General features: G+C 35.6%; 1 protein-coding gene and 1 long non-coding RNA gene across 4 annotated transcripts in view; both read left to right on the forward strand.

The window, feature by feature from the left end:
* The window catches only part of HNRNPR (heterogeneous nuclear ribonucleoprotein R), a 32501-nt gene extending 30490 nt beyond the window's left edge, over window positions 1-2011 (forward strand). For all 3 annotated transcript variants that reach the window (XM_036072212.2, XM_078073654.1, XM_036072207.2), the window contains 2 exons: window positions 470-591; window positions 728-2011. In XM_036072212.2, coding sequence (XP_035928105.1) covers window positions 470-591; window positions 728-1340 — 735 coding nt within the window. In that variant the 3' untranslated portion in view covers window positions 1341-2011. The remainder of the gene's footprint in view (window positions 1-469; window positions 592-727) is intronic.
* A 12184-nt stretch (window positions 2012-14195) lies between these two features.
* Window positions 14196-26451, forward strand: LOC144381973 (uncharacterized). The gene is made up of 2 exons (XR_013448351.1): window positions 14196-23688; window positions 24663-26451. It is a non-coding gene; the product is annotated as an uncharacterized LOC144381973 (long non-coding RNA).

Below are 26451 nucleotides of genomic sequence, written 5' to 3' on the forward strand. Positions count from 1 at the left end.
TAACCTCATTCAGTAACCTCATTTGTCTTTCAGATCTTTAAGATTTTTATGGAAGAGCAGATTTCAGATGTTGAACGTCATGTTTTTATTTTAAAATTTGAGTCCTGAAAAGTTTGTGTTAATTACGGCACTTTTCCCAGATGGGGATTTGCTTCTTTGGTATGGCTCAACCTTGAGAGGTTAGTTATTCAGGATTAAGGAGCAGTGATAGGCAGCTCTGGAAGCCCTTTTATTTTTTTAAATATAAGAGTAGGACATCAGTTTTGTTTTCAATATAATTTACATGTAAGAAGGTAAGATTGAGGGAAATAAGTACTTTGTATTTTTTTCTTCGTGGCTAGATTCTTTTGCCAATTAAAATAGGTGTGAAGTAAATTTTTTATTAATTGGCACAGGTATGTCTATGTAATTATGTTTTAAAGTATTATTTTTACTTGCAAAATAAATTTATTTTTGTAATTTTGTATAGGCCATGGATGAAATGAATGGCAAGGAAATAGAAGGGGAAGAAATTGAAATAGTCTTAGCCAAGCCACCAGACAAGAAAAGGAAAGAGCGCCAAGCTGCTAGACAGGCTTCCAGAAGCACTGCGTGAGTCTACATTTTAGTAAATACATCTCTGAACAAAGGATAAGTTGGTAATAGAGATCAACTTAATAAAAAATTCAGGAATGGTCTTGAAGTAAGCTAATTTGTTTTTTCTTTTCTCCCTTCCTTCCATTGCTAGGTATGAAGATTATTACTATCACCCTCCTCCTCGTATGCCACCTCCAATTAGAGGTCGGGGTCGTGGTGGGGGGAGAGGTGGATATGGCTACCCTCCAGATTACTATGGCTATGAAGATTACTATGATGATTACTATGGTTATGATTATCACGACTATCGTGGAGGCTATGAAGATCCCTACTACGGCTATGATGATGGCTATGCAGTAAGAGGAAGAGGAGGAGGAAGGGGAGGGCGAGGTGCTCCACCACCACCAAGGGGGCGGGGAGCACCACCTCCAAGAGGTAGAGCTGGCTATTCACAGAGGGGGGCACCTTTGGGACCACCAAGAGGCTCTAGGGGTGGCAGAGGGGGTCCTGCACAACAGCAGAGAGGCCGTGGTTCCCGTGGATCTCGGGGCAATCGTGGGGGCAATGTAGGAGGCAAGAGAAAGGCAGATGGGTACAACCAACCTGATTCCAAGCGCCGTCAGACCAACAACCAACAGAACTGGGGTTCCCAACCCATCGCTCAGCAGCCGCTTCAGCAAGGTGGTGACTATTCTGGTAACTATGGTTACAATAATGACAACCAGGAATTTTATCAGGATACTTATGGGCAACAGTGGAAATAGACAAGTGAGGGCTTGAAAATGATATTGGCAAGATCCGATTGGCTCTAGATCTACATTCTTCAAAAAAAATTGGCTTAACTGTTTCATCTTTTAAGTAGCAATTTGCTGCCATTTGTATTGGGCTGAAGAAATCACTATTGTATATATACTCAAGTCTTTTTATTTTTTTTTTCCTCTTTTCATAAATGCTCTTGGACATTATTGGGCTTGCAGAGTTCCCTTATTCTGGGGGTTACAATGCTTTTATCGTTTCAGGCTTCATTTTAGCTTCAAAAACAAGCTGAGCACACTGTTAAATCATGATTTTGCAGAACCTTTGGTTTTGGACAGTTTCATTTTTTTGGATTTGGGATAGATTACACAGGAGTATGGAGTATGCTGTAAATAAAAATACAAGCTAGTGCTTTGTCTTAGTAGTTTTAAGAAATTAAAGCAAACAAATTTAAGTTTTCTTGTATTGAAAATAACCTATGATTGTATGTTTTGCATTCCTAGAAGTAGGTTAACTGTGTTTTTAAATTGTTATAACTTCACACCTTTTTGAAATCTGCCCTACAAAATTTGTTTGGCTTAAACGTCAAAGCCGTGACAATTTGTTCTTTGATGTGATTGTATTTCCAATTTCTTGTTCATGTAAGATTTCAATAAAACTAAAAAATCTATTCAAAACATTACCTATTTCAAATTCAATTGTGTCCTAAAACATTATTTTATTCGTAATCCTTTGCAAGGAATATTGTTTTCAAATTATAACTGCCTATGTGAGTGATCAAATTCATGCAAAATTTCTTGTCTATTCCAATATGTATCGTGGCTATCAGACTGAGGATTAGTCTAAATTCTAGTATTTATTCCAAATAGCACTTTATTGATTGGTGTTCTCTCATAGTCTCTTCTGATTTTGAAAATTTATCCTTTATTTTTATAAAAACAGGTTCAAAGGCTTTTGAACATTCTTGCAGGCATTGGATAATTTGCGTTAAATAAAATGGGGTTGGGGAAGCAGACTGCAATTTATTTTTGACCCACATTCTTTCTATAAAGGATAATTTGTTGACTGGAGACCTTATTTGCTGGATAAGTGAATGTATAACAGGAAAAAATGTTAGTACTGTGGCGTCAATTGCACTGCGGACTAAACTTCAGTTGTAGCATACGTGATCGTGACTACACTTCAGTTACTGGTTTAGGAGTATAATTTCCTATTGCTACGTAAGAAGCACTCATGCCTTATAAGAGAGGCTTAAAAATGTCCACTAGTCATACTTCTGACTTTCTGTTAATACCTTTTATTTTTTTACTACCCTCCTGGCTAAAGTTTTTGTTGGCCGGAGTTATAACATCTATTTCCCTGTTTCCTTTAGAAATTCTGAATTATTGTAATGACAGTTTTGTTTGAGAATAAGAGGAACAAAAGAATCCAAACTTTACAGTGCAGAAAAGTCTGGATCACATTCAAATTATCATAAAATTTTCCCTTCCGTTTTACTCCTAGGTGGGTCTAAAATGTTTTTAAATTATAAAAATAAGCCACTTAGGGAATAATTAAAATGGGCACACCATTATTTTGTGTTTTGTTCCTGTTTGGTGTCTTTTATGACAGCAGTAGTAGATCTCAGGATCATAAGCCAGTTAATTCCTTATGAGCGTGCTTAGATCATATTTTGGGTTTCATGGCTTGTCGTTTGATTTCAAGTAAGAAAATTAATATTTACTGATGAAAGTCTCTATTTCATTTCTCTTTAAAAGTACACTTTATTATATAGTTCAGTAAGTTAACAGGCCTTATTAATATTCCTCTTGTGTTTTTGGAAACTCATAAAGGAATTATATATAGTCTGTTGTATAGTAGTTCCAAATTAACATGGGTATCTATTTGGTAAAGCTTAGATCCAGTTGTTTTTCTTACGCCCATGTATGTAAGTAAAGACACCAAACATTCTTTAAATGCTGCTTTTAAACTTTGAAAATACAATTTGTAGTTACTATAACTATAAGCCTTAATTAGACTTAAATTCTGATTTTTCTTGGAAAGAAGAAAGCATCTACAAGTAAAATTTGATTTGTTTGTATTTCTTTAAAATTAGATGTTACCAGATACAAAGTTAATGGAGAAAATTAGGAATGGGTAAAGAAGTGATTCTGAAAAAGTAACTGATTGTGCTTCCCCTACCCATCCTAAAATATAAACCCTAGCAAAAACATAAGACTAAAACTTGGGTTCCATGTCAAAATCCTTTCCTTTAATTGCAAATAATATTTTACTCTCACCTATTAAAATATGTCTAAGAGATGGCCCTCTAATACTGCTTTATAGGTTTTTTGTAGCTATTTTATTTCACAGAAAAACACAACTTTTTGAACATTAAGTCTCACTTTAGAGCTTTCTCCCTTGTTCGTATCTTGTAAACTTTGTAGCAGCATTCAGAGAAAAGAGATTCAGAGCTTAACTTTCACAGAAATAAATCTAAAAGTCTAATACATAAGCCTGAAAAATGTCCATTTAGGATGTCTTTATTTTAGATGTTCGTTAGCTGTTTTATTTTAATGAATTTTTTTTAATGAGTTCTGGGAAATTTCATTTCCTGCTCTTATGCCATCTTTTTTGTTCCCCAACCTAATTCATTTGCTTTTACTTATGAGCCTGCTACAGTAATGTGTGTTGGGAAGTATATTTACTTCATATTGAGGCCAACCTCTTCTTTGTAGGTACCCTCCTAAGACTGACCTAAATACACCCCTTTCCCATAATGGAATGCTAATTTTTATTTGATCACTCATTTATAGCAGTTGCTTAAATGTATGTATTTAAATGACGGTGTTTTAATTTTTTAAAAGCAAAAAAGTTCTAATAAGTTGCCAGATTTCTAATAAATCCAAGTTTATTTGATCAATTGATACGGAAATTGAGTTAATATGGTTCTGTAGTTAGTTTTTTTAAGCAAAGAGTTCAGCATAATTGTTTTTCAGTTTTCTTAGTTACTAGGGTTATTCTGCATAAGAAAGCCCAATGCTTTCTGTTAGTAGACAATTTTTCTCTCATTTGAAATCTGACTTAGGAGGTGAACCCTCTTTTTAAAAAGATCAGCATGCATCAAAATAAATTCTATTTTAAATTCCAAAAGAAGGGACATAAAATTCCATTCCTAGCATAAAGCCACATAATATTCTGGAAACTCATTACATCATTTGCCTCCTGCCCATTTGGATAATCATACCTACGTTTTATTAATTGTGTATTATTTGTAAAATCCAAAACCCTTCCAGTAAATACTTGCTATAAGGCTATTATTTGTCAATCATAAAGACTTCTACATATGTTAAAATTTGCAGTTTTGATTTTTCCAAAGAGAATTTTGTTATACTGAATTATCTGGTATTCTTAAAACCAACTGAAGTATGTGGAAGAAATGATAATGTTAGTGTTGTCCCTTATTGTGTGGCATCTCTTTTAAGTGAGCAGCTAAGAAAAAGCCTTATAGAAAGAGTGCACTGGATTTATAAGTGTGTTTATGTTTCTCTAAGAATGGGAGCTTCTGTTAACTTAGTTCTCACTAAGCCCGTGGATTGGGTGACTGATTAGAGAATTCAGAATGACAAATCCACTAACCAAGCATGTTTACTTTTGCACTAGAAGTTTGTGAATTAGTTCTGAATTTTGAAATGCAAACACCAAGCCTTAAAAATACTGCATATTTAATGTATTGGACGGTAATTAATATAAATACTTAATTTGAAATAGTTACTGTTAATCTTTCTAGAATAGTTTTTTTCTTTTTAAATATATATACTTACGTATTTTTTATTTAGAGGTTACCAGAAGCTCTGGGTTTTTTGTTTTGTTTTGTTTTTGTTTTTTAACCATTTTCAGATGTTATCCAGAAATCTGCAAGTGTACTTTTCCTGTTTTAACTCCTTCCTTTTATCACCTGACTATCAGGGAAGCGAGGTTGAGGCTGCCCTGACCTGACATGTCATGATGTCGACTTGCTAGGTGGGGTTCGCTGGGGACGATAACCAGTGGAATTGTTGGTAAGAAATTTTTTTTTCCTATTTTTTTTTTTATCAGTAGTGGGACATTAAGTGTGGGAGAATGCCCATCTTTTATAAGTGGGCATTTATGTTGGCCTTGTAGACAAGTAAGACTTTAATATTAAATAATTTAGTTCTTAATAGGAACATATAATAACTACTTCATACTTTTTATTCTCAAATTATAGTTTAGCAGGAAAGGTCTGCAAGTATGAAGTAATAAAATACTCAGGGTATATTTTAGGTGATCGAAATAGACACTTTACAAGATAGATTCTGAAGTCTTTTAGACAGTAAATTTGCTTTATTTTACTGTGGTTTCAATCCCTCTCACATCTTTATGTTTGCATTTTTATTGGGTAGATTAGCACATAATGCATCTTAAGAGACGTTTATTGCACGCTGATAGTAAAAGTAGAAGGTGTTGATAGGATGGAGGATTTAAACACTAGGAGAAATTATTTTTTAAATCTTCCAAAAAATTTTAACATTGTAAAATGGAACTTAGAGTAATTTCACAAACAGGAGAGGGCTTGTTTTAAAAATACATTTGATACGACGACTTTGGGTCAAGAGGACATTACGTAGCTAAATATTAGAACCTTGAACATAGCAAAACCATAAATCTATAAACAACTTGTGTTTTGTCTGAAACCCAGGACAGCTGTTGGGATTAGTGGGTATTGGTTGAATTAGTCAATTTTTAGATGATATTTAAAAGATTAAAATCTCTCACAGTAGAGGATTCCATGATAGTAAAGTATAAATCAAGGAAATTTAATAACTAAGCATTTCTGACCATAACATATAAAAAAATAGTTGTAATATGACATAATCACTGATTAAAGGTAGTTATGAATATTCATGCCTGAAGAACCTCCTAAATATTCTTATACTTCCTTTGTTGGTTGAATGTATCAGTCTAGGAAGAATCTCTTAGGTGTTAACCGTGCTAGTCAGTATCCTGAAATCTTGTCTGTAAGCTTTGTTGTAGACTACTTGTAAGTCGTTACGATGAAATTATACTTTAAGAATTGCAGTGATTGCATCATTTTGTTGAGGTACTTGTTTCTCTTCTGACACATTCTATGCTGTACCAGTGATAGAAAAGATGATAAAGATTGCACTAATAATGTGCTTTTTGGAAAGCTTGATAGTAAGCAGTAGGAACACTCAAGTAATTCTGACGGGTTCATCTTTGCAGCACAAAGTCTGATTACTGGCTTTGATATACTGACAACAAAATGCATTTCATGGGATCAGGAGAGGAGACATTGTGGGGTGGGGGGACAGCTTAAATTCCTCAAATACAAACAGGGGCTTTCATTTTATGTAGTAACTTTGTCAGGATCCCATGAACATTGCTTTTCTTGATTTCTCATTTATAATGGTTGGGCAAAAGGAACTTCTCTAGCCTGTTCAGTAACATAGGTAGAATTGTACTTTAACAAATCCTACTAAGATCTTTAGTACTATGTTGTAAGGCTATTTCTATGATTGAGCTGAAAGCTCCTGTGATGAACATTAACATTGCTATATGCATACAGTAATATGAGAATATTAAAGTAGGTACATTTGCAAGACCACTTAATCGGCAGTTTAATAAAAATCGTGCTTTTGGTACAGTGTCCAGGTACCATAACTGTATTGGAATATTTGTACAATGTTAAATATTTTTAATAAAATCTAACATGTTCAAAATGTTGTGTTGGTGATTTTGGGTGGGGTGTGATGGTTTCGATTGTGCAAAACAGGTTCAGTAGTTCTGTAATTGAGACTTTTGTGGTCAAATGGAGTTCTGTCTTCAAATTCAGTACTAGGTATCGGGTACCGATTTGAAGGAAGACAGTGAAGGAGTGGGAAGGAGTAAAAATAAAAGAGCTGAACTTGAGGGGGTTTATTAAAGTGTCAGGAAGTAGCTTTACTGGGGGTTAGAGCTGGGTCTTCAGGTTTAAGATGGGAATGTTGGCTTTTGGCATAAAAGGTTGCCAGTAAAGTTTTTCTGATGAAATTGTGGCATATCCATTTGGAAATGATCCTAGAAAACATGCAGAGGTGGGCAAAGGGAAACACTTGTACAGTGCTTTCAGTAGGCATTTTATTCCCCGTGTTCTTGACTCCTTGACATAAATGCCAGCAAGTGAAGAAGTGGTGAGGGAATATTTGAGGAAGGCTGTGTTGGAGGGTTTAGATGCATCATTGGGAAATGTCTCCAGTATACAAGAAGTACCATATTGAGAGTGATTTCTTAAAACTTTCTAAGCGTTTGTTTCCATTATTGATCCCATTCTCTTGAGGAGAGCCCTAATACAATACTTTTTCTTGTGAGTTCTTTCCCTTGAGTACTTAGTTCTTCATCAGTCAAAGAGGTAGAAGTTCTGCAACTCAGAATGGAAATTTACCTGAAGAAATTTGCTCATTTTTCTGTAAACTGTACCATTAATAGCAAAAAAGATCTAGGAGGAACGTGATAGGGACCTAATCTATAAACAAATTGAGTAAGAAACTCTTCAGAAGGAATAGCAATATAGTCTGCCTTGTTTCTTTTGAATGAAGACTGTTAAATAAATGTGAGCTTATAGGGAAGAAAAAGTGATTACCCTACTGTTTTTGTTTTTTTGTTTTTCCCTACTGTTTTAAGGTAAGAAGGAGTAGACAAAATAATTCCTCTAGGTTAGTATTTTCCAGAAAGATTTTTATTTGTTGTTTTCCTTTTGTCCAAAATCAACAGATCATTCACAGAGACAAGAAGGAATGTTCTAACGGAAAAAATATCTAAATTTGGGCCCCTTTAGGTGTTGACAGAGCTGGGGATGGGGTGGGGCAGCTTACTGATTTGTGGTGTGTTTTTTCCAAAAATAAGAGCAGGTTGCTTTTGATGATCATTTTAAGCTTAGGCTCTGTTGGTATCTTTGGCTCTACCTGAAGCCCTGAATTTATTTAGTTTGTTTTTAGAAACAATTAGATTTTATTAGATATTTTCAGTGGAGTGTATTATATTCACATAGGGGAATATTTTCTGCCTGTAGCTATGAAAAAAAAAAACCACATTTCTATTTACTGAGACCTGAAATTTGTGGCTGAACTCAAGACCATTATAGGCATTTCCTCAAAAACTAATATGCAAAAAAAATTAATAAGCAAGAGTAGTGTTTTATTCAACTATTTACTTAAAATTCCCAAAGGGTGATTTTTAGGCCCAGCTATCCATTTATTAAGAGAGCAGGAGGTTAAATTAGTCATAAAATTGTACATCTCAAGTCATGCCTTTGAAATAACATGAGGTTTGATCACTTTAAAATTATTTTCCGCAAGGGTAAAGGGTGAGGATCAGTATTGGCAAGGATAGTAACATTGGGAGTGGGGGCAGGAGCTCAACCTCCGTTTTCAGATAATGTAAAAGGGAAAGTATTTCCTTAAATATGAAAGTACTACATTATTGAAGAACTTATATATGTATCAAGCACCTTTTTTAATAGAATTTGGAGACAAAAGGCATGCCTATACTTTCAGTACTTCAGCCAAGAATCCTTTAAAACTCAAATTATCAGTTGTCTAGGTTTTTAAGTAGATCAGACAGCAGTTCATATGTTTTAAAAAGCCATTACTGTTTTTATCAGCTAAATCACTATTGAAATTTTTGTGTTTTATATTGATCAAAATATTGTTTTCATTTGAACCTGTTGATTATAAAGAGGTTTATGTTTTTTGCTGAATTGGTGTGGTCAGAGCAACTTTGGTATACTTCTGGCAAGTTATGATATAACTAAATTTTTTTGGTTAGGTGGTCCATGTTTAGCATTGGCTGGTCGTATTGAAACTTTCCATGCTTCCTGTTAAGAAGCAGAACCTTAACAGAGCAATTGTATTTATGTAGAGTTGGTGTGGAGAAATTTGATCTGTCTAAATACAACCAATAATTAATACTGTTATTAAAAATTCTTTTTAAATAATGAAGAGTAATGCAAGTTTGTTAGTTGTAATGTCATTTCTGTTTGACTTTCCAAAATGTGAAAAAAAAGGTAAATGAGACCATTTGTTACATTTGTCAAAATAATTTTGAAAGAACTTCTGATGATTATTTTAATTTTCTAGTTAAAACCTGTTTAGGTCACAGTTCATCATTTGACAATATTTTTCAAACTTCAGTGTCGGTAGAAATCCCTGGGGATTTTTAAAAAATGCAGATTATAATTCAGTGGATTTGAGGTGGGGGCAAAAATTTGCATTTCTAACATGCTTCTAGGTGATGCCAGTGTCCCTGACTATACTTTGAGTGATAGATTATCTCACACTCCCTGGGAGATTCAGAGTAGACCTTAGTAGAAAAGGTATCAGCATTAGATGTGTGCAGTGGTTTGCGGGATCTGGTTGGTCTAGTTGGATCTAGTTGGAGATTAAAAATTTAGGCAAAGGCCACCACAAATATTAATAGTGTTCGGGATCCAAAAGAAAGGTTAGGAGTATCATCTTCAAGAAAATGAAATGAGTTTAGAAAAACAGGCTTTAATATTAAAGTTTTAGGAAATTGGTGGAAAATAGCAACAGGAAGGAAAAAGCAAAAAAGATCAGGTCGCTGAGGAAATGTCATGGCATGTTTATTTAGGAATTAGATCAGAAAGCAGGTTACAAGAGTCATTGGAAGATAAAATAACTTCTGAAAGCTCAGAAAAGGAAAGTTGATAGGTTACTAAAAAATACCTGTGTGTTTTTATTTTTCTTGAAATCTCGAACTCTGAAAGAAAAACCATGGTTAACATTCACTAATTAGATCAAAGTAAACCTTGAGTGGGTGGTGAAAAGCTAAAGCAGATTAAGGAAGAAAATCACTAAAGGTGACTTAAAAACAACTTCTATGGATTAAGATCAACAGATGGGAAATGCTCCATGGAGAATAGAAATGGCAGGTGTATGTATAAATTTTTATATAGAGGGGCTAGAAGATAGGTAGTCCCTGATAAATGTAGCAGAATATCTGATTTTCAACTCTAAAACTTTATTTTGAAAAATAAAAACAGATGAAGTATGGAAAACAAATACTCTGCTGTTTCCTTTCCTTAGCCAAGCTTTTTTTAATGGTAGGTTAGTAATACTATGGTGTGAGTATTACGTACCAGGCACTGTGCTAAAGAATTGCCTTACAATTGTGTATTATTATGTAATCAACAACCCTTTAAGGTAGGTGGTATTGTCCCTGCTTTACATATGAGGAATTCAGAGATCGAGATTATATAATTTGTTATATATAGCTGGTGGTTCACCTGTCTGTGAAGTGGCAAAGCTAGGATTCCAACCCTTTTCTTCCTGACAAGTGTACACTCTTAACTACTGGGTTAGAAATAGGCCTGATAATGTGAGTTCAGAATTAAATGTTAAATTTTATGTTTACTTTAAAATTTTTACTTTTACAAGAAAGTTTATGTTTAAAGCCCTTTAAGCCTAAAATAAAGCCAACCTGGTTTGCATTTAAAATGATTTTGTCCTAGATTAAAGTGGATTGTTGAAGTGTCTTTTTATGTATGTGTTACGTTGATATTTCAATCATTTGTTTTCTCATCCTTCATTCATCTATAAAAATTTAGGCCAAAATATCATTGAATTTTGCTCTCTGAGAAAGCCAGTTTTCACCTAGGCAAGATTATACTTGATTTAGAAAGGGGTGGCACTTTCCAAATGACTTAAAATTTTTAAATTTCACTTCAACATATTTTATTCACAAAATCCAAATTTATTTTTATTATTGAGTTCTGTCTGTACTATTTCTTTCCTCCTTTCTTCCTTTCTTTTTCCTTCCTTCCTTCCTTCCTTCCTTCCTTCCTTCCTTCCTTCCTTCCTTCCTTCCTTTCCTTCCCTTTTCCCTTTTCCCTTTTCCTTTCTTTCATAGGCTTCACGCCCAGTGTGGGGCTTGAACTCACGACCCTGAGATCAAGAGTCACATGCTCTACTGACTGAGCCAGCCAGGCACCCCCATATCTGTACTAGCATTTAAGCATTTTTAAAGTATTGGTATATTAAGCCGTCATCTAATATTTGATTTCAGCCCTTCTCCATTTTTCAAGGACTTAGTGAAAGAGTTTGTTGAACAACTTCACTTATCTGACCTGTGTGTGTGTGCATGCATGCACAAGAATACAAAATTAGGGGCGCCTGGGTGGCTCAGTCGTTAAGCGTCTGCTTCGGCTCAGGTCATGATCCCAGGGTCCTGGGATCGAGTCCCACATCGGGCTCCCTGCTCGGCAGGGAGCCTGCTTCTCCCTCTCCCACTCTCCCTGCTTGTGTTCCTGCTCTCGCTGTCTCTCTCTCTGTCAAATAAATAAATAAAATCTTTAAAAAAAAAAAAAATACAAAATTATGCATAAAAATAGCCAGTATGGTGGTATGAAGAATCTACTTATGCACTCTTAACGAAAATGTTCTCTCCCCTGATACAGAAAGAAAAGTGGCCTTAGAACATTTTTCTAGATAAATTAATAATGGCTTTAGATTATTCCAGGTATTTTCTTTTCTGCTGTTCTACTTCATGAAAATCTGAGCCATATAGAAAATATATAGGTCCGTAGATACTGGTAGTTTTGTTAAGCCTGTTAATTCTTAATCTTTAATATCTTGCTTGTAGAATTCTGTGTAATTTGAGCCATTGCTTAAAATAATGGGTATTTCAGAATAGAATCAGGGATTCTCTATTCATCAGTCCTGAATTTAAGGGTCACCATGATAGTCATGTGACACTATATTGGGGGGGAGCCTAAAAGCTCATTTACTATGCCTAAGTTCTCAAGTCATTTCTTTGAGTTTATAAGTGATCAGTTGGCCTGGTTCTAAGAAAACTAGTTCTTTTTTTTTTTTTTTTTTTTAAGATTTTTATTTTATTTGACAGAGACATAGCAAGAGAGGGAACACAAGCAGAGGGACTGGTAGAGGGAGAAGCAGGCCTCCCACGGAGCAGGGAGCCTGATATGGGGCTCGATCCCAGGACCCTGGGATCATGACCTGAGCTGAAGGCAGACGCTTAATGACTGAGCCACCCAGGCGCCCCAGAAAACTAGTTCTTAACAAAATTTTCACAAGGTTAGTTTTGTTTGGTGTAGACTAAATGTCTGCCAGAGGGGGTTATTAATAATGTGAAATATTACATTAATAATGATCTGGCCAATGTCTGAAAAGTCAGTGTTAATTGCTTTTTCAAAACAACATTTATGTATTAATTTTAGTGTTTTTATTTTAATCTGGACAATAGGTCAAAGCAACGATAATTATGTGCTTCTTAAAATTTACCCAGAGATTTTGTCTAGGGCAGAATATATTTAAGTGTCTGTAGATGGATGTAGTAGCCTTGAAGAAAGAAGTTTGAGTAACTGTAGTCTACCAGCTGAACACAGAACGTAAATTCTCAGTATGTAATTTATGTGATCTTGTTCAATCAGTAAACATTTGAAAAAAAGTTTAATTCTAATGAGATAGCAGACCCAAATTAAGGCATCATCTGGTGTTGAAAATTCTTAACTTTAATCTTATTAATGTAACATGTTTTTCACCTTAAAAGGAAGATTGCAAAAATATGTACAATAGCTGCTAGTTTATTTCTCCATAGTGTGAGCTCTCAGTAATAGTAGGAACTACCAGAATTTTCCATTCTGGATTTTGCCCTTGAAAGGTATTATAAAAGTAATTAACTTGTTTTTCTTTTCAGAAAGTACAGTAACCTCTCCATCAAGCCGTTAATGCTTAAGAAGGGATATTAAATGGATCAGTCTTGTACATCATTGACCAGATCTAGATAATTGGCTAAAAGTCAGCCATTTACTAAAAATGTCAAGTTTAGTTTATACATTGATAGTTGATTCATGATCCATTCATTTCACAACCATTGAGTGTTCTGTGTGTTAAGAGGAATATAATATTAGTAATCCGTGATCATTATCTTCAAAGAATTCAGATTAGATTACAGGAGGCAATAATAGATTTATAAATAGTATTGACAGTCATCAAAACAAATCTTCCAGAAACACCACTGGAAACTTAAAAGCTATTTTGTGCTCCTATTTCAGCTCATAACTGGAATACATGAATAGTGTGTATGATTTCAGTTATTCCTGGAAAGCAGAAAAGTTTGTAAATTGTGTCATTTTTTTTGTTTGTTTAGCTAACTAAAAATATAGTGCCCACTGGATATGGTCAAAGTAACTTGATTTTAAGAATTTTAACCTATACAGTTCAATTTTTAATTAAAGAACATATAAATATATAAAGATGAGGTGACTTTCTGAATTTGAAAGAACAAATGTGAAGGTAGGTTTCCTTATATTTTTATTTTTCCATTACTGAAAACTTTAAACCTTTAAATGAGAAATCTCTGGTCATGGCTGAACTAATAAACAGTTCTTTGAAACATTTCTTCCCTCCCTGAAGATAAACAGACATACAGATACTGCTTCGTGCAAATAGAGTAGATTTACTAAAAATAACTTTTCTCCATTTCCTGTAACTCATAAAGTTCCTTATGAGGTCAAGCTGTTTTCATACTTCATTATTGTTTTTTGAAACTGATTAATCTAGTGTCTGGTAATACATTTTTTGTCACAGTATTACAACACTTTATTTTTTTTATTTTTTTTATTTTTTTTAAAGATTTTATTTATTTATTCATGAGAGACAGAGAGAGAGAGAGAGAGACAGAGGCAGAGGGAGAAGCAGGCTCCCCGCGGAGCAGGGAGCCCGATGTGGGACTCGATCCCAGCACCCTGGGATCACGACCTGAGCTGAAGGCAGACGCTTAACCGACTGAGCCACCCAGGCGTCCCTACAACACTTTAATACACTTGACAGGAGCGACTGCTGAGGTGCTTGAGAAAGAAAAGATATGATGGTTCCTTTTCAACAAAGACTCCAGACTACATGTCTCATAAGACTATATGGTTTAACCCACCAGCTTACCAGCCTTTATAGCTTGCAGCCTCTTATTTTTCACTCCTGAACCTGTTCCTTTTTACAGAGTTCTCTAAGACCTGTAGCTGCCAGCTGGAACTTCAGCAAGAGAGAACTGAAGTTAACATGTTTCGTAATTTCAGTCAAAAAGAAACTTGGCAGAAGAGCTAATACTGAATATTTCCAGTGGGCTGTCATTGTTTTAAGTTATTTGAAGTTAAAGTATAAGTGTAGAAACGGAGGTCCAGAGATAGTTTGGTCTAAGACCTCCTAAGCAGAAGTAGCCAATCTGGTATTGGACCCAGGTGGGGCTGATAGCAGAGCTTACATTCTAACCACCACTCTGTACTACCTTCTGGATTTTACTTGCTCTTTGCTGTCTTACAGGTAAATGTCATTAGGCTTCTTTGGAATATAGAATAAATGGGATACTGCTAACTAGTTTGTTAGACTGGTGGTTTCCCCAGCTCAGAACTAAAGATGGGGCCAAAAACTAGTTTTAGGAATAAGAGCATAAGAACTACTTTGTATTATGATAGTAAAACTACTGATTGCCACTGAATAGCTGTGAAACTTCCCTTTGGAAATAAATGCTAACTGTGTAGCCTCCATTAATCGAACAATGCTTCTTGAACCTGTGTGTGATTTTTCAAACTGCTCTTTTTTTGTACTTGTGACAAAAGCCACAAACATCTTGTGATTTGAAATTTCCTTTTACCAGTTTTAAACATCTCCTAGTTAGAGTGTTCAGGATTTGTTTTAAATTACTTTTAATAAAATGGAGCCAGGCTTGTTGGTATTTTATCTGCAATCATTATGATTTTACATGGAATTCAATTTTATTGTCTTAACTTTCTTTCCAGATTGGAGTTCTTACTCTTTGAAGGTAAAAGCCACTTTATTTTTGTAAACACTTCTTAGTTGCCCTGTTTTGTACCTTCCCTGGCTTTCTTTTATGTCTTTTGAAGTGGCTACCAGAAGGTCATGAAGTATGCTGGGTGCATACATAACCATGGCTTTGTGTAGTGTTGATTATCCCTTTTTTTTTTTTTTTTTTTTTTAAACACCTTTCTGATTACTTGCAGTTCTCTTTCCATTTGTGTGTGTGCGTTTTAGAACTGGGGCATTACTGTTTCCATTTCACTTCATAACTCACAGGATTTGCCTACGCTAGGGTTATAGAATAAAGCTAGTGCAGAACCAGAACTTATGTCCTGATAGTTTTCCTCTCACTTTGATTCCTGGAGAAAGAAGCCTGTGAGTATACCTAAACAAAGTTCAGTGGCATCCTGATTGATTGCCTGTTAACTTTGGAAAAATCTGTTCTCTAATAGTAACAGCTTATGTATGTAAGTGTAGTATATATATACATGCACATGGCTGGTGAATAAACAATTCAGCAATATCTCAGAACTGGGATTTATTTAATGACATGGAAGGTAGTCATCAAAGTCGGGCTGGCTCTAAGTTAAACTTAGCACTAAGACCAACTTCTTTCCAAATAGACATCTAATGAACTAAAGTGCCCTTGGTTGCTTTGGGGCTCCATCCAGCTATGTTCTGCCTAGAAGATTTGTAATCACAGATCATTTTTGTTGCTTTTCAGTCCAAACCAGGATGGCAGTAGTGACCTTCATGTCATTTGAGTTGCCTTTTTTCTCGCCATCACTGTCCTTGATCTTGTTATTTTTGTGACAGACCTCAAAACTTCTCTGGCTTTTGCTGGCTTGGTTTGATCCACACTTCCCTGAATTTCCTTGTCCTCTGTAATGTCCCCTTCCTGTGTCTTTTGTCCATCTTTAGGAACTGGAACCACTGTTAGGACTGCTGGATTTTATATCTCTCACCCCAGTCTTTCGCTCTCATACGTACCTCCAAGTCACATGAAACTTGATAATGTTGAAAAATAATTACCAGTTTGTTCATTCAGTAGATGCTTAATGAGCACATACATTCCTGCCCTGTACTGGCACCGGGGGTAAAGGCGGAGCATCGGCATAGGGAGCAAAGCTTTACAGACCTAGCCATGGAAGAATTAATGGGTTTGGGCAGCACCTCTTGATCTTACAGGTTGCAGTCATAATGGTTCCTTATATTAGATTTTCCTTTAATCAACTCATGCTTATTCTTCTATGATGTTTTTTCCTTAATTTCTCTAGTCATTAATCTACTATCCTAGGGTGGCAGTTCTTAGTCTTCTATGAGAATGACTTGGAACCAATGTAGGAAAAGGTATCAGACCAATCATAACTAACAGTTATACTGTAATACTTCAGTTAATTGGAAAACTTGTGTTAAAACATTCTAGGAATTCAGCAGTACCTCAAATGAATTATATTTTACTAATTACAACAGCATTTACATTCAGATCTAGATGGTAATTTGGGAGAGCCACCTTTATGTTAGATAATATTTTAGGTACTAAAAATATAGCAGTGGGTGTAAGATAGTCTTCTCCCCTTTTGGAGCTAGTGTTCTATTAAGGGAAAAAAAATTCATCTTGAGTCTGGCTTGACAGACCCCCAAGTCCAAGACTTAAAGGTGAGGAAGCATTGCTCTGATTTAAAAGTCAGGTCCTATATTGTTTCACCTCTTCCTAACTGTCCTACTCAGTCTTTCCTACTACTCTCTTTGTCCTATACAATTGCCATAATTCTCACAAATGCCAGCATTCCCATTACATCATGGTAACAAATTTAAATTCTTGAAATTTGAGGCCTTTCATATACTTCTTGTCTTCCCTTTCAGACCTTTTATTCCTTTCCTAATCTGACTGTGATTCTACTTAAACCTTCACTGTTAGCTTAAGGAAAGTTATACTGCCTTTGTCCACCTCACTTAAATTTATTCCTAGCAATCATTTTGGAGATTATTCCATTTTAAGAGACTTGGATTGAAATGGGTTATCATTCATGAAATAATAGGAATACATGGTAGAACTATCAAAATTGTCATATGCTAAATGATTTCTAGACTCCAACCAGAACTCCAAGGAGTATTTAGAATTAATTAAATGGCAGTTTGACAACGTTGTATTGAATCTTGTTATCTAGGTGCTGTGGGTAACAATATGCAAGAAAATGCAGAAGGGTCAGAATTAATCATTGGGATATGAGAGTTTGCGGTCAGGTTTTGAGGTGAACCTAGTGACTCAGAGGGAGTGCCTGCTCTGGTAGAGTACATAGACCAAACAGTAGAAAAACAGCCTAGTTGGCCAGTCCTGGCCTAAAAATTGCACAGGCGAGTACGTAGATTTTCACATGCTTTTGTGTTTTCTGAAAGTAAACGTACTGTGATGTTATTGCAGTAGTCATCCAAACTACAGGTGAGATTGCTTTTATAAGAGTGTTTTTCTCTAGTCATGGTGATAAACTACTTTAGATAAAATCCGTTAGACTTGCCTCATGACATCTGTGCTCCAGCTGTCTCTTCCTGGGGAAAGTGCAAAAGAAAGGCTTCTTGATATTCCGACTTTGACTTGATACCTAACCCAACACCCCTCACATTAGTCAAGGAATAGCTCCCATTCATTGAGTTCCTGTGTACCAGACACACGAACCTAGGTGCTTTCTATTTAATATTCGCAGTAACTCCTAAGTTAAGTTAGTATCAGTAGTATCCCTATTTTACCAATGGGAAAACAGGCTTAGCCAGGGTTGTGCAGCTAGTTTGTGATAAAGCAAGTAGGAGAATTACACTTCCTATCATTTTTATCTTTCTCTACATACTTACTTAGCTTTTTAGAGCTAGAGACAAAACCTTTTCTTATGTTAGATTTATTGTGGGGGGAGGTTGAATGACAGGCTTAAAAGAGCAAAAGGTTTATTCTAGAATATAAGGTTTGAATTTGTAGAAATTAATTTGCTGTTGTGTGCTTCCCTTACCCTGCCCTCAGCATCATAGAATATTTCCTTTTCCACATTTTGTGATTGATTCATGTATGCTTTGGTATATATACAGAAGCTTCAGAGGAAAGAAGGTGATCCTGTACTTGCAAGTATAGCCTGGTTGCTTTGATTATCCCTAGAGCAATCTTGAACATTCAGTTCACCCTTCATTTAGCGTGCGGACACACTGTAAATGTAAGGGCACACTGTCTACCATCTCCTTCTGATACCAATAGCAGTAATTGGTGCCAGGCAAGAAGAGGAGTGATACCTTCTGTGTAGGTCTGTGAGATTTTAAAGCATTTACCTAAAGCAATTCTGAAAGTTAGTTACCATTAGATACATTCTTAAAATCTGGACTCAAATTCCAGCCAGTCAGGGAGATCCCTCCCTGCTTTTGCTCTTGCAAAATTAAAAATAATAGCCAATAAAAAATACTTAGGTGAATATGTGCTTAGTGCTAATAGCATTTGTTAAGTGTCTACTACATGTCAAGTACTTGTGCCAAGTGTTTTTGGGTGGTCTGCTTTAATCTTCACAACTTCACAGATGAGGACACCGGGATGCAGGAACATTTTGTAGTAGAGCTATGATTCAGATACCCAGTAACTGGTTTGTTCAAAACTAGAATGCCAGAGTATTGTAGAGAGCTCCTGTTTTGTTTTGTTTCTGTTTTAAGTTTGGTGTTTCTCTCTCTTCACCTCAACTTCCCTCTACCCCATGTTCTGTGTTGGATTCCCCCCCCCTTTATTTAAGTGATTTTTGTGTTTTGTTTTGCTTTTATTCTTTTTCAAAGGATTTTAGCATCCTCAGAAAACTGGGAATTTATTCATAAGTTTAGAGATTTTATAAAAGACTTCAAAGTAATTATGCTTAATTGACTTGTGTCTTAAAATTTTTCATTTTGAATTATGTTATTTAGGGGGAGGGCTATTAAAGTGTTCTCTTTGCCCGTGTATGATACATTTTAGATCTCCCACATTTTTTCTTGGATATTTATCAGGAGATGGTGTAGAGGTTTGGTAAGTAATACAGTTTGATTTTGTATGTCTCAAGGGTTTCTCATTTAGTCACATATTTGAGTTTCCATTATTTTGGCCTTTTTTCCCCTGGTGATTCTATTTGTAGTGTTAACTGAAAATCCTTGTGCTAATGCTAATTTTGATCTTTTTTTTCACTAGCATGTATTGGAGCACTCAGACTTGAAGAAGGACATAGGTAAAAAATATAATATGGAACATTTTCTACAAATTAGGGTTATGAAATCTCCTTTAGTTGCATACCTGCCATATTCAATATGAAAATTATTTACAAAACAATTTAAGTGGTATAGATTTTGCCAAAATGATTATGGGTATTTTGATTCGTTTTTATAAACATAACATCAATTTTCTTAATCCTTAAGGTCAAGAAAGGCGGTCTCGTGTTACATTAGGAAATAGTTACCACTTGGAAGTATTTCCCCTTTGTGTGAAATTTTATGCAGGACTTCAATTACTTACAAAATGAATAGCAAACATTAAAACACATTTTAGATTTATTGGAATCAGGCCTTACTGCTGCTTTGTCCCAAATGCTTTCTTACATCCCCAGCACCCTCACTGGATTATAAATCCCATATTGTGTCTCACGTTTCTGAGCCAGCTATGCCAAGGTGAGTCCTGCATATCCTTGTAAGTTCTTTTCTAGGACTAGAAGTTGTAGAAGACCAAAAAACCTTGGAAGTGGCTTCATAAAGTTGTTTAAAGCATCCTTTGTTTTAATACCCAGATACGCCACACATTTTAAAATTTTAAAGTTAATTTAGTGACACCAAAAATTTTAACACACTGATTTTTCTGTCAGGTGTTCTTTGAAAATTAGATACCTGCAGTGTTTTTTTTACTTGGAGTTACTCCATTTATTTGTAGAACTTTATAGTGAATGACTGAAAAGGACTAGGTTCTTCTGCAGAGTCAGAAAATGAGTTTCCACATATGCGTAGTATGTATTCTCTCTTTTCCTACTTTGTCTTGATAATCAAATCTTTTAGGAACAAGGCTGATGGCAATCTAGAAAAAATTTAGAACAAGACCTATGTAAAAAATACACCATGTTCTACATCTCATTTATAGTAATCTAATTTAGCGAAGTCAAATTGGGAAATTCACCCGAAGTATCTGGTAGAACCATTAGTCCATTGAAGAATTTACTTCAGAACAAGACAAAAACTAGTGGAGAGCAATCAAATAAAGATTGTTAAGGCATCTTTGAAGGTAGTTTGTCATCAGTAGGAAATCCACCTGGTATGTAAAAATTTTATGTTCAGTGGATTTTTCAGAATTAACCTATTTCATAAAGCAAGGAGAAACAGTGTTCATAATGCAAGTGTGGCTATTGACATTTGGAAATACTATGTCCTTTTATTTCTAAAAGTGACATTCCAGGTTACATAACAATTGTTGGCAAAATTCATTCGAATCCAGATTTTCTAACTGCATCTTTGCTTTAGCACTGTTTTTTGAAGTTACCTGAAGATTCAATTTAATTGGAAAATGAGGGCTTGAAAAATGGAGCTATGTGTTAGTATGTTGGTGTTTCCATGAAAGAGGCGGTGAAATAACTGACTTGTCAACGATTAAAAGATAGTCATACATTTAGGATTTCTTTTCCTTTGAAGTTTGGGCTAGAAGTTTATAGCCTTTGGCTCATGAAACTGCAGCAGCTTCTGTCCCTGCTCCTACATTTCCACCTTAGGGGGAAGGGTCGCTCCCAAAAGTAGCTTCTATTCACCTTGTCCCTTACAATCTGCCAGTGACCTTGATTTCTAAGGTTCTCAGAACCAAAGGCAAGAAGAAAGGGGAGAGAGTGCTAATCCCATAAACTGTCCGCAGCCTCTTATTTAACCCTTTGGGTGATGTACGTGAAAAGTAATGTTTGCTTTTACTGTAGATATGCCTCTGGTTTCAACACTGATTTTTTTTCCTGAAATTTCCAGGAGCTTAGCTCAATGTCTTTCAAAGAAAGTAGAGGGAAAGAGCCCACAGATGTTAGAAGATAATAATGCAAGGAAAATACTTTTCTCAAAAGAAAAAAAAAAGTTGCAGGGAATGGAGTGAGGTCAGCATTAGGGATGTAGGGGGTGATACAAATAAGTATCAAATAATTTGTAGTCTGATTTTGCTTTCTGTATGGTTTACTTAGAACTAACATGAAATGAGTGTTTCCTTCCCTAAGTGTGCAGTTGGGGAAGAATGGGAAGCCAGCCTGGAGGCACAGATTTGCAGCAGATAATCTGTATCCAGGTAGCAGAAATGCTTCTAGTGGCATTCAGTCCAAGGGCAACAGCCTCTCCAAAGGAAAACATCTATAAGTAATCACGAGTCTGATCACCTTCACCATCATCCGCTAACAGATCGGATAAGGCTTCACGAGGGATATTCTGATGGCTCTTAGATTGTCAGGAAAGTATATACAGAAAAAGAAATTATGCTCAAGATTTCTTTTTTTCTGGCTCCTTATTCTCCTGATACAGTTAACATTTCACAACTAAAATAATCTCAACACTTAGCATAATCTTTTAAAACGCATTTTCATGAGCTAAGGCTACAGAGATCTCCCATTTTGTGGGCACAGTTTATATGTGATACTTTGTTTACTGTTAACGATCAGAGCATCCCCAAACTGGGAGAGATTGGCTCTTTTAGACTTGGTGGCTGTTTTGCCTCAGTGTCAACAAAACTTAGCCTGCAGGTTCGATTTTTCTCTTTGGCCGTGAGCCTGAATTGAGAACCAATGGAAGTGTTGGGACAAAGCCAGCAGCTGTACTTAAAATACATGTAAGTCAAGTGTTATTTATTTATTTTTTTGAAAGGTTATTGAGCCCACCTCAGGGACACTGAATGTTGGGTTTAAATAAATAATGTTATTCATTTTATATTTTGAAATTAATGTTTCAAAGAACCATGCAAACACTTTAAAATGTAGCCAGAGAAATAAGGCTATTATGTGATTCTTGATTATTTACATGATAGAGGACAATACAAATACGAATAGCTCAAGGTAATTTGAAGTGACATTATATGCACCTTTTTATGAGGGCTAGCTGATATTCTTGGACTTAACTTCAAATGAATGATGATAATACCTGTGAAAACTTGGCACGAGGACTTACACTTTTTCTCATACCCAGTGTCAACTTCTATAAACCAGGCGTGAAGAGAAACAAAAAATAATTCTGCAGATCACGAGGTTTATTCTGTAAAACCAGTAGAATGAAACAGGTATAATTACATTTCTCAGTCTTCCCTCCCCACCCCAACCACCTTTTGAGTCTATAGGGACAGTTGAGAGGTCAGTCAGGCTCTGATTAAGTATATTAGGTTATAGTAGAGGATTTTAAATACAGAAGTGTTTAGTAGGGTAGGATTTACGACTGACCTTGAAGGTAAGATTTACCATGAAAATTCATAATGAAAGACTGAAGAATGATCAATTTCAAAATACAAACCTTGAAACAAGAATTGTTGGCTATTACAACAGTAACAAAATACTAGAAACCAGGGTATCTAAGAGCAGAGGTCTGTTGTTGACTCCCGCCTTTTGGTTTAGCCGATCTAATCCAGTGTGCATCTTAGCCCTATAGCAAACAGCAGTATTTTATTTTTGCCTTATTTCCAGATAGGAGTTTAACACTGGTGCTTTGCCACTGTTGAATAGCTTTGAACAGTCTTGCTTCAGAAACTTTTAACATGTGAATGTCTTCCCTTTGAATATTTTTTTAACTGCAAACTAAGAAGCATTAAGCCCAGCATTAACATAGCTTGTTCTCAGACTGTTTTTACTTAATTTCTCAGGTTATTTGAAATGGTGATTCCTTTTTTTTTTCCCCTGAAACTGATTTTTGCTTTTTGTTTCTCTTTATAAAGTGAAAACATGAGTCCCTCTTGTGCTTTTCTACCAGAATCTGACATCAGGAGCAGCTGTTGCCATGTCTGATTTTCATGCATGGATTTTTCTGGGATGGAAAGCCTATCAAATCCAGTGTTTAATAGGACAGCATGAGCAAATTCACTGGCTTTCCTTCCTGTCTAGTGAACCCCTAACCATTTTATATTCCTTACGCTTCTGGAATGCCAGTCCAGAAGTAGAAGTTGTGGTCAGGAAAGGAGGGCACTTTGATCATGTCTGATAAACAGACATTTTGAGGTTTGTTTGTTTGTTTTCCTTAAAAACAAACCTGATTCTTCAGGGCCAGATGTGTTCATTATACTTTTTTTTTTAATTGCTTATTATGTTTATCATTCGTGAATTAGTATTCTGCCCTAGTCCCCAAAGGTAGTTTTATATGCTAACTTTTGTTTTGCCTTTCTAGCTGCTAAGATAGATAATGGTTATTGCAAAGTGCACGTTTTTAAATGGTCTCCAGTGTCGACTGCTGAGCCAGTGATGGGATGAGTACGTTGAGGAAGAATGTGTCATTTGGAATCCAGGACCATTCAGCAAGAATAACTGCCTGATATATGGTCAGAATGCTCAAACTCTTATGGCATATTGATGGCTTTCTCTTCCGTTCCCCTAAAAGCAAGTTTTGTTGGCCTGAGTTCCCCTAATGTAGCTGTTCTCATTTCCATTTCCAAAGTAGTGACCTAGTTCTGTCATTTTGGGGTTGAAGTGTCAGTGTGTGAGTAAAGCAAACATATTTAATGGTTTATAGGAAGCAAATAAAAAAAATTGATCGTGAACTACTTGAAGCGTAGAAAGTTTTAATTTTCAGTTTATGATTTTACAAAGCATAAAGACATTTCTTCGTTGTTAATTAATTCCACATGAATTATTCAAAACTTCTCTTACCTAGTTAATTTTAATGCTAATTTCCTATAACTAAGAAAGCAATTGAATGGAATAAGCCTTTTAATTTAAAGCTTGTACTAATGATAGAGAAAGTTCACCTTTTTTCTGATTTAAGTGGTATGTAAATACCAATTTCAAATTTGGCAAATTAGAAAATCACTTAGAACAATTTGGCATTATTTTTTATTCCTATTGTTAGAACTGTTTTTCCTTTACATTTATACTACAAAATAAATCAAGGACACGGACTTGTACTAAAATGATCAACTTGTATTTGGTCTGCATGGGAATTAGGTTTTTTTTATTCATGTTTTTAAAGTAAGCTCTATGCCCAACATGTACTTGAACCCATGAGCCCGAGATCAAGAGTCGCATGCTTTACTGACTGAGCCAGCCAGGCACCCCTTCTTGGGAGTTACATCTTTTTTCACTCAACATTTATTAAAGGAACAAACAAAATTTTAGGCTGTTGCGAACTAATTCCCTTTAGCTTGACTAAGCTGAATTTCATTAGGAAATAGAACATGTAATTCATTTCTACATACTTTAAGGTATGACTCATCCCTGTTGAAGTTGTGAGACTCAAAACTACGCCCGAATCACTTAATTTTATGTCCTTCCCTGTTTACTGTGTCTGACCTTCAAGATTTCGTGGCTGATGCTGAAATGGAAGCCAACCAGTGCAGAAATTTGGGGGAAAATGAACCTGAAGAATGCAAAGGGAAGTAGGAATTCATTTCTAGCATTCCCAAACCTGCTTTGTCGTGTCAACATCACTGCAGTCAGAGGAAAAGAACTGAGTTCATGGAAATTACCAGCTAAGCCTTACATCTTCTTTAATGTTTTTAGGAAATATTCTGAAAAGGTAAGTGAGATGCCTGTTTTGAAGAAAGACTCCTTTAGGTATTTTTAAGCTAATTGTTTCATATCAGTAAAGATAGACAGCTTAATTCCGAGCTTCAGAAAGTCTTGCTCCCGTTTCGTTTGGTTCTCAGTATTGTGGAGATGGAGGGGTGTTCAGCCAACATGGAGCTTCTCCCCTGCTTCTCAGCAGCGAAGCTGGAACTTGGCATTGAAATGTACAGAGTGCTGCTTTTTGTTGTTTTGTGCTCACATTCCTTCTTGAATTGTTGTACTGTAGTTTTAATTTTATCCCTCACTGTATCTATAGAAAACTTTTTAAGTGCTTCAGAGTTACTATGAGAACTACATTTGCATCGTATGCAGTGAAGTAAGAGTGAAATTATGGGTTTTTATAGGTCTCCATTAACATTCACCTATATTAGTTTTGTAGATAACTTTTTAAATTACTAGGATTAAATTATTTCACATTCATTATACACCTATGTGTCTGGCATTCTGTCAGACCCTGGAATACAAAAGGGACTAGCACACAGTTCATGTCTTTAGAAGCTCACTTTTTACTGATTTGATAGAGATGGAATTCTAGTTTAGGAAATAAAAATCTAACAAAATGAGGCTAATTTCATTTCCCCATCAACAGTCCACTCTAGCTTGTGAATCTGGATATGACAGATTGTATTTGAAAGATCCTATGCGTGCGTGCACTTGAGTGTGTGTGTGTGTGTGTGTGTGTGTGTATGAGAGAGAGATTTGCAAAAACACTTCATATGTGTTAAGGACTGCTCTAAGCTCTTCACATATATTTTTTTAAATCCTCACAACTATCCTATGAGATAAATGCTACTAAAGCCCATTTTCTAAATCATTAAGGCAGAGAGGTTAATTAACTTGCCTAAGTTGGCACAACTGTGATCTAGGACCCAATATTTGAACCCAAACAGGCAGATTGCAGAACTTGCACTCTTAATTGGGGTGTGATACTTATATGCAGTAGCTGGCTGTGAGTACCCATAGAACATTCCAGGGTTTTTTGTTTTGTTTTTTTTTGTTTGTTTTTTAAGTAATCTCTACACCCAACATGGGGCTCAGACTCATGACCCTGAGATCCAAAGTTGCATGCTCTACCAACTGAGGCAGGCAGGTGCCCCAAAACATTCCAAATTCTTCATGAAATTTTTGAAAAGGAAAGTTCTAATAGCATTTCCCCCTCCTCAACAGAGTGTGTGCACACACAAAATTGAAAGAACTGAAACAGAGAAGCGGAGCTTATCTCAGTTTTATTTTATATTCAATACCTATTGTCCCTCGGGTTTACCCCTTTCTTTTTGGAATGTGGACATTTTCTCTAGCTGCTAAATCATGAGAAAATATGACTGCTGAGACTTTTCCTAGGATTCTTTAAAAAAGAGATTAGGCTCCAGTGCAGAAGTAGAAAACTGCTCTGAGAACCCCAGGTAGGTAATTTACGTCCTGTTGTATGCACAGTTTATTTGAAGCTTCTGCACCTCTACCCCCTGTTGTTTTTATACTCCTGTAAACCTGATTTGACCTTGAATAAAGTGTTTTCTGAA

The sequence above is a fragment of the Halichoerus grypus genome, chromosome 5 (assembly GCF_964656455.1).
Source record: "Halichoerus grypus chromosome 5, mHalGry1.hap1.1, whole genome shotgun sequence".
Lineage (NCBI taxonomy): Eukaryota > Metazoa > Chordata > Mammalia > Carnivora > Phocidae > Halichoerus > Halichoerus grypus.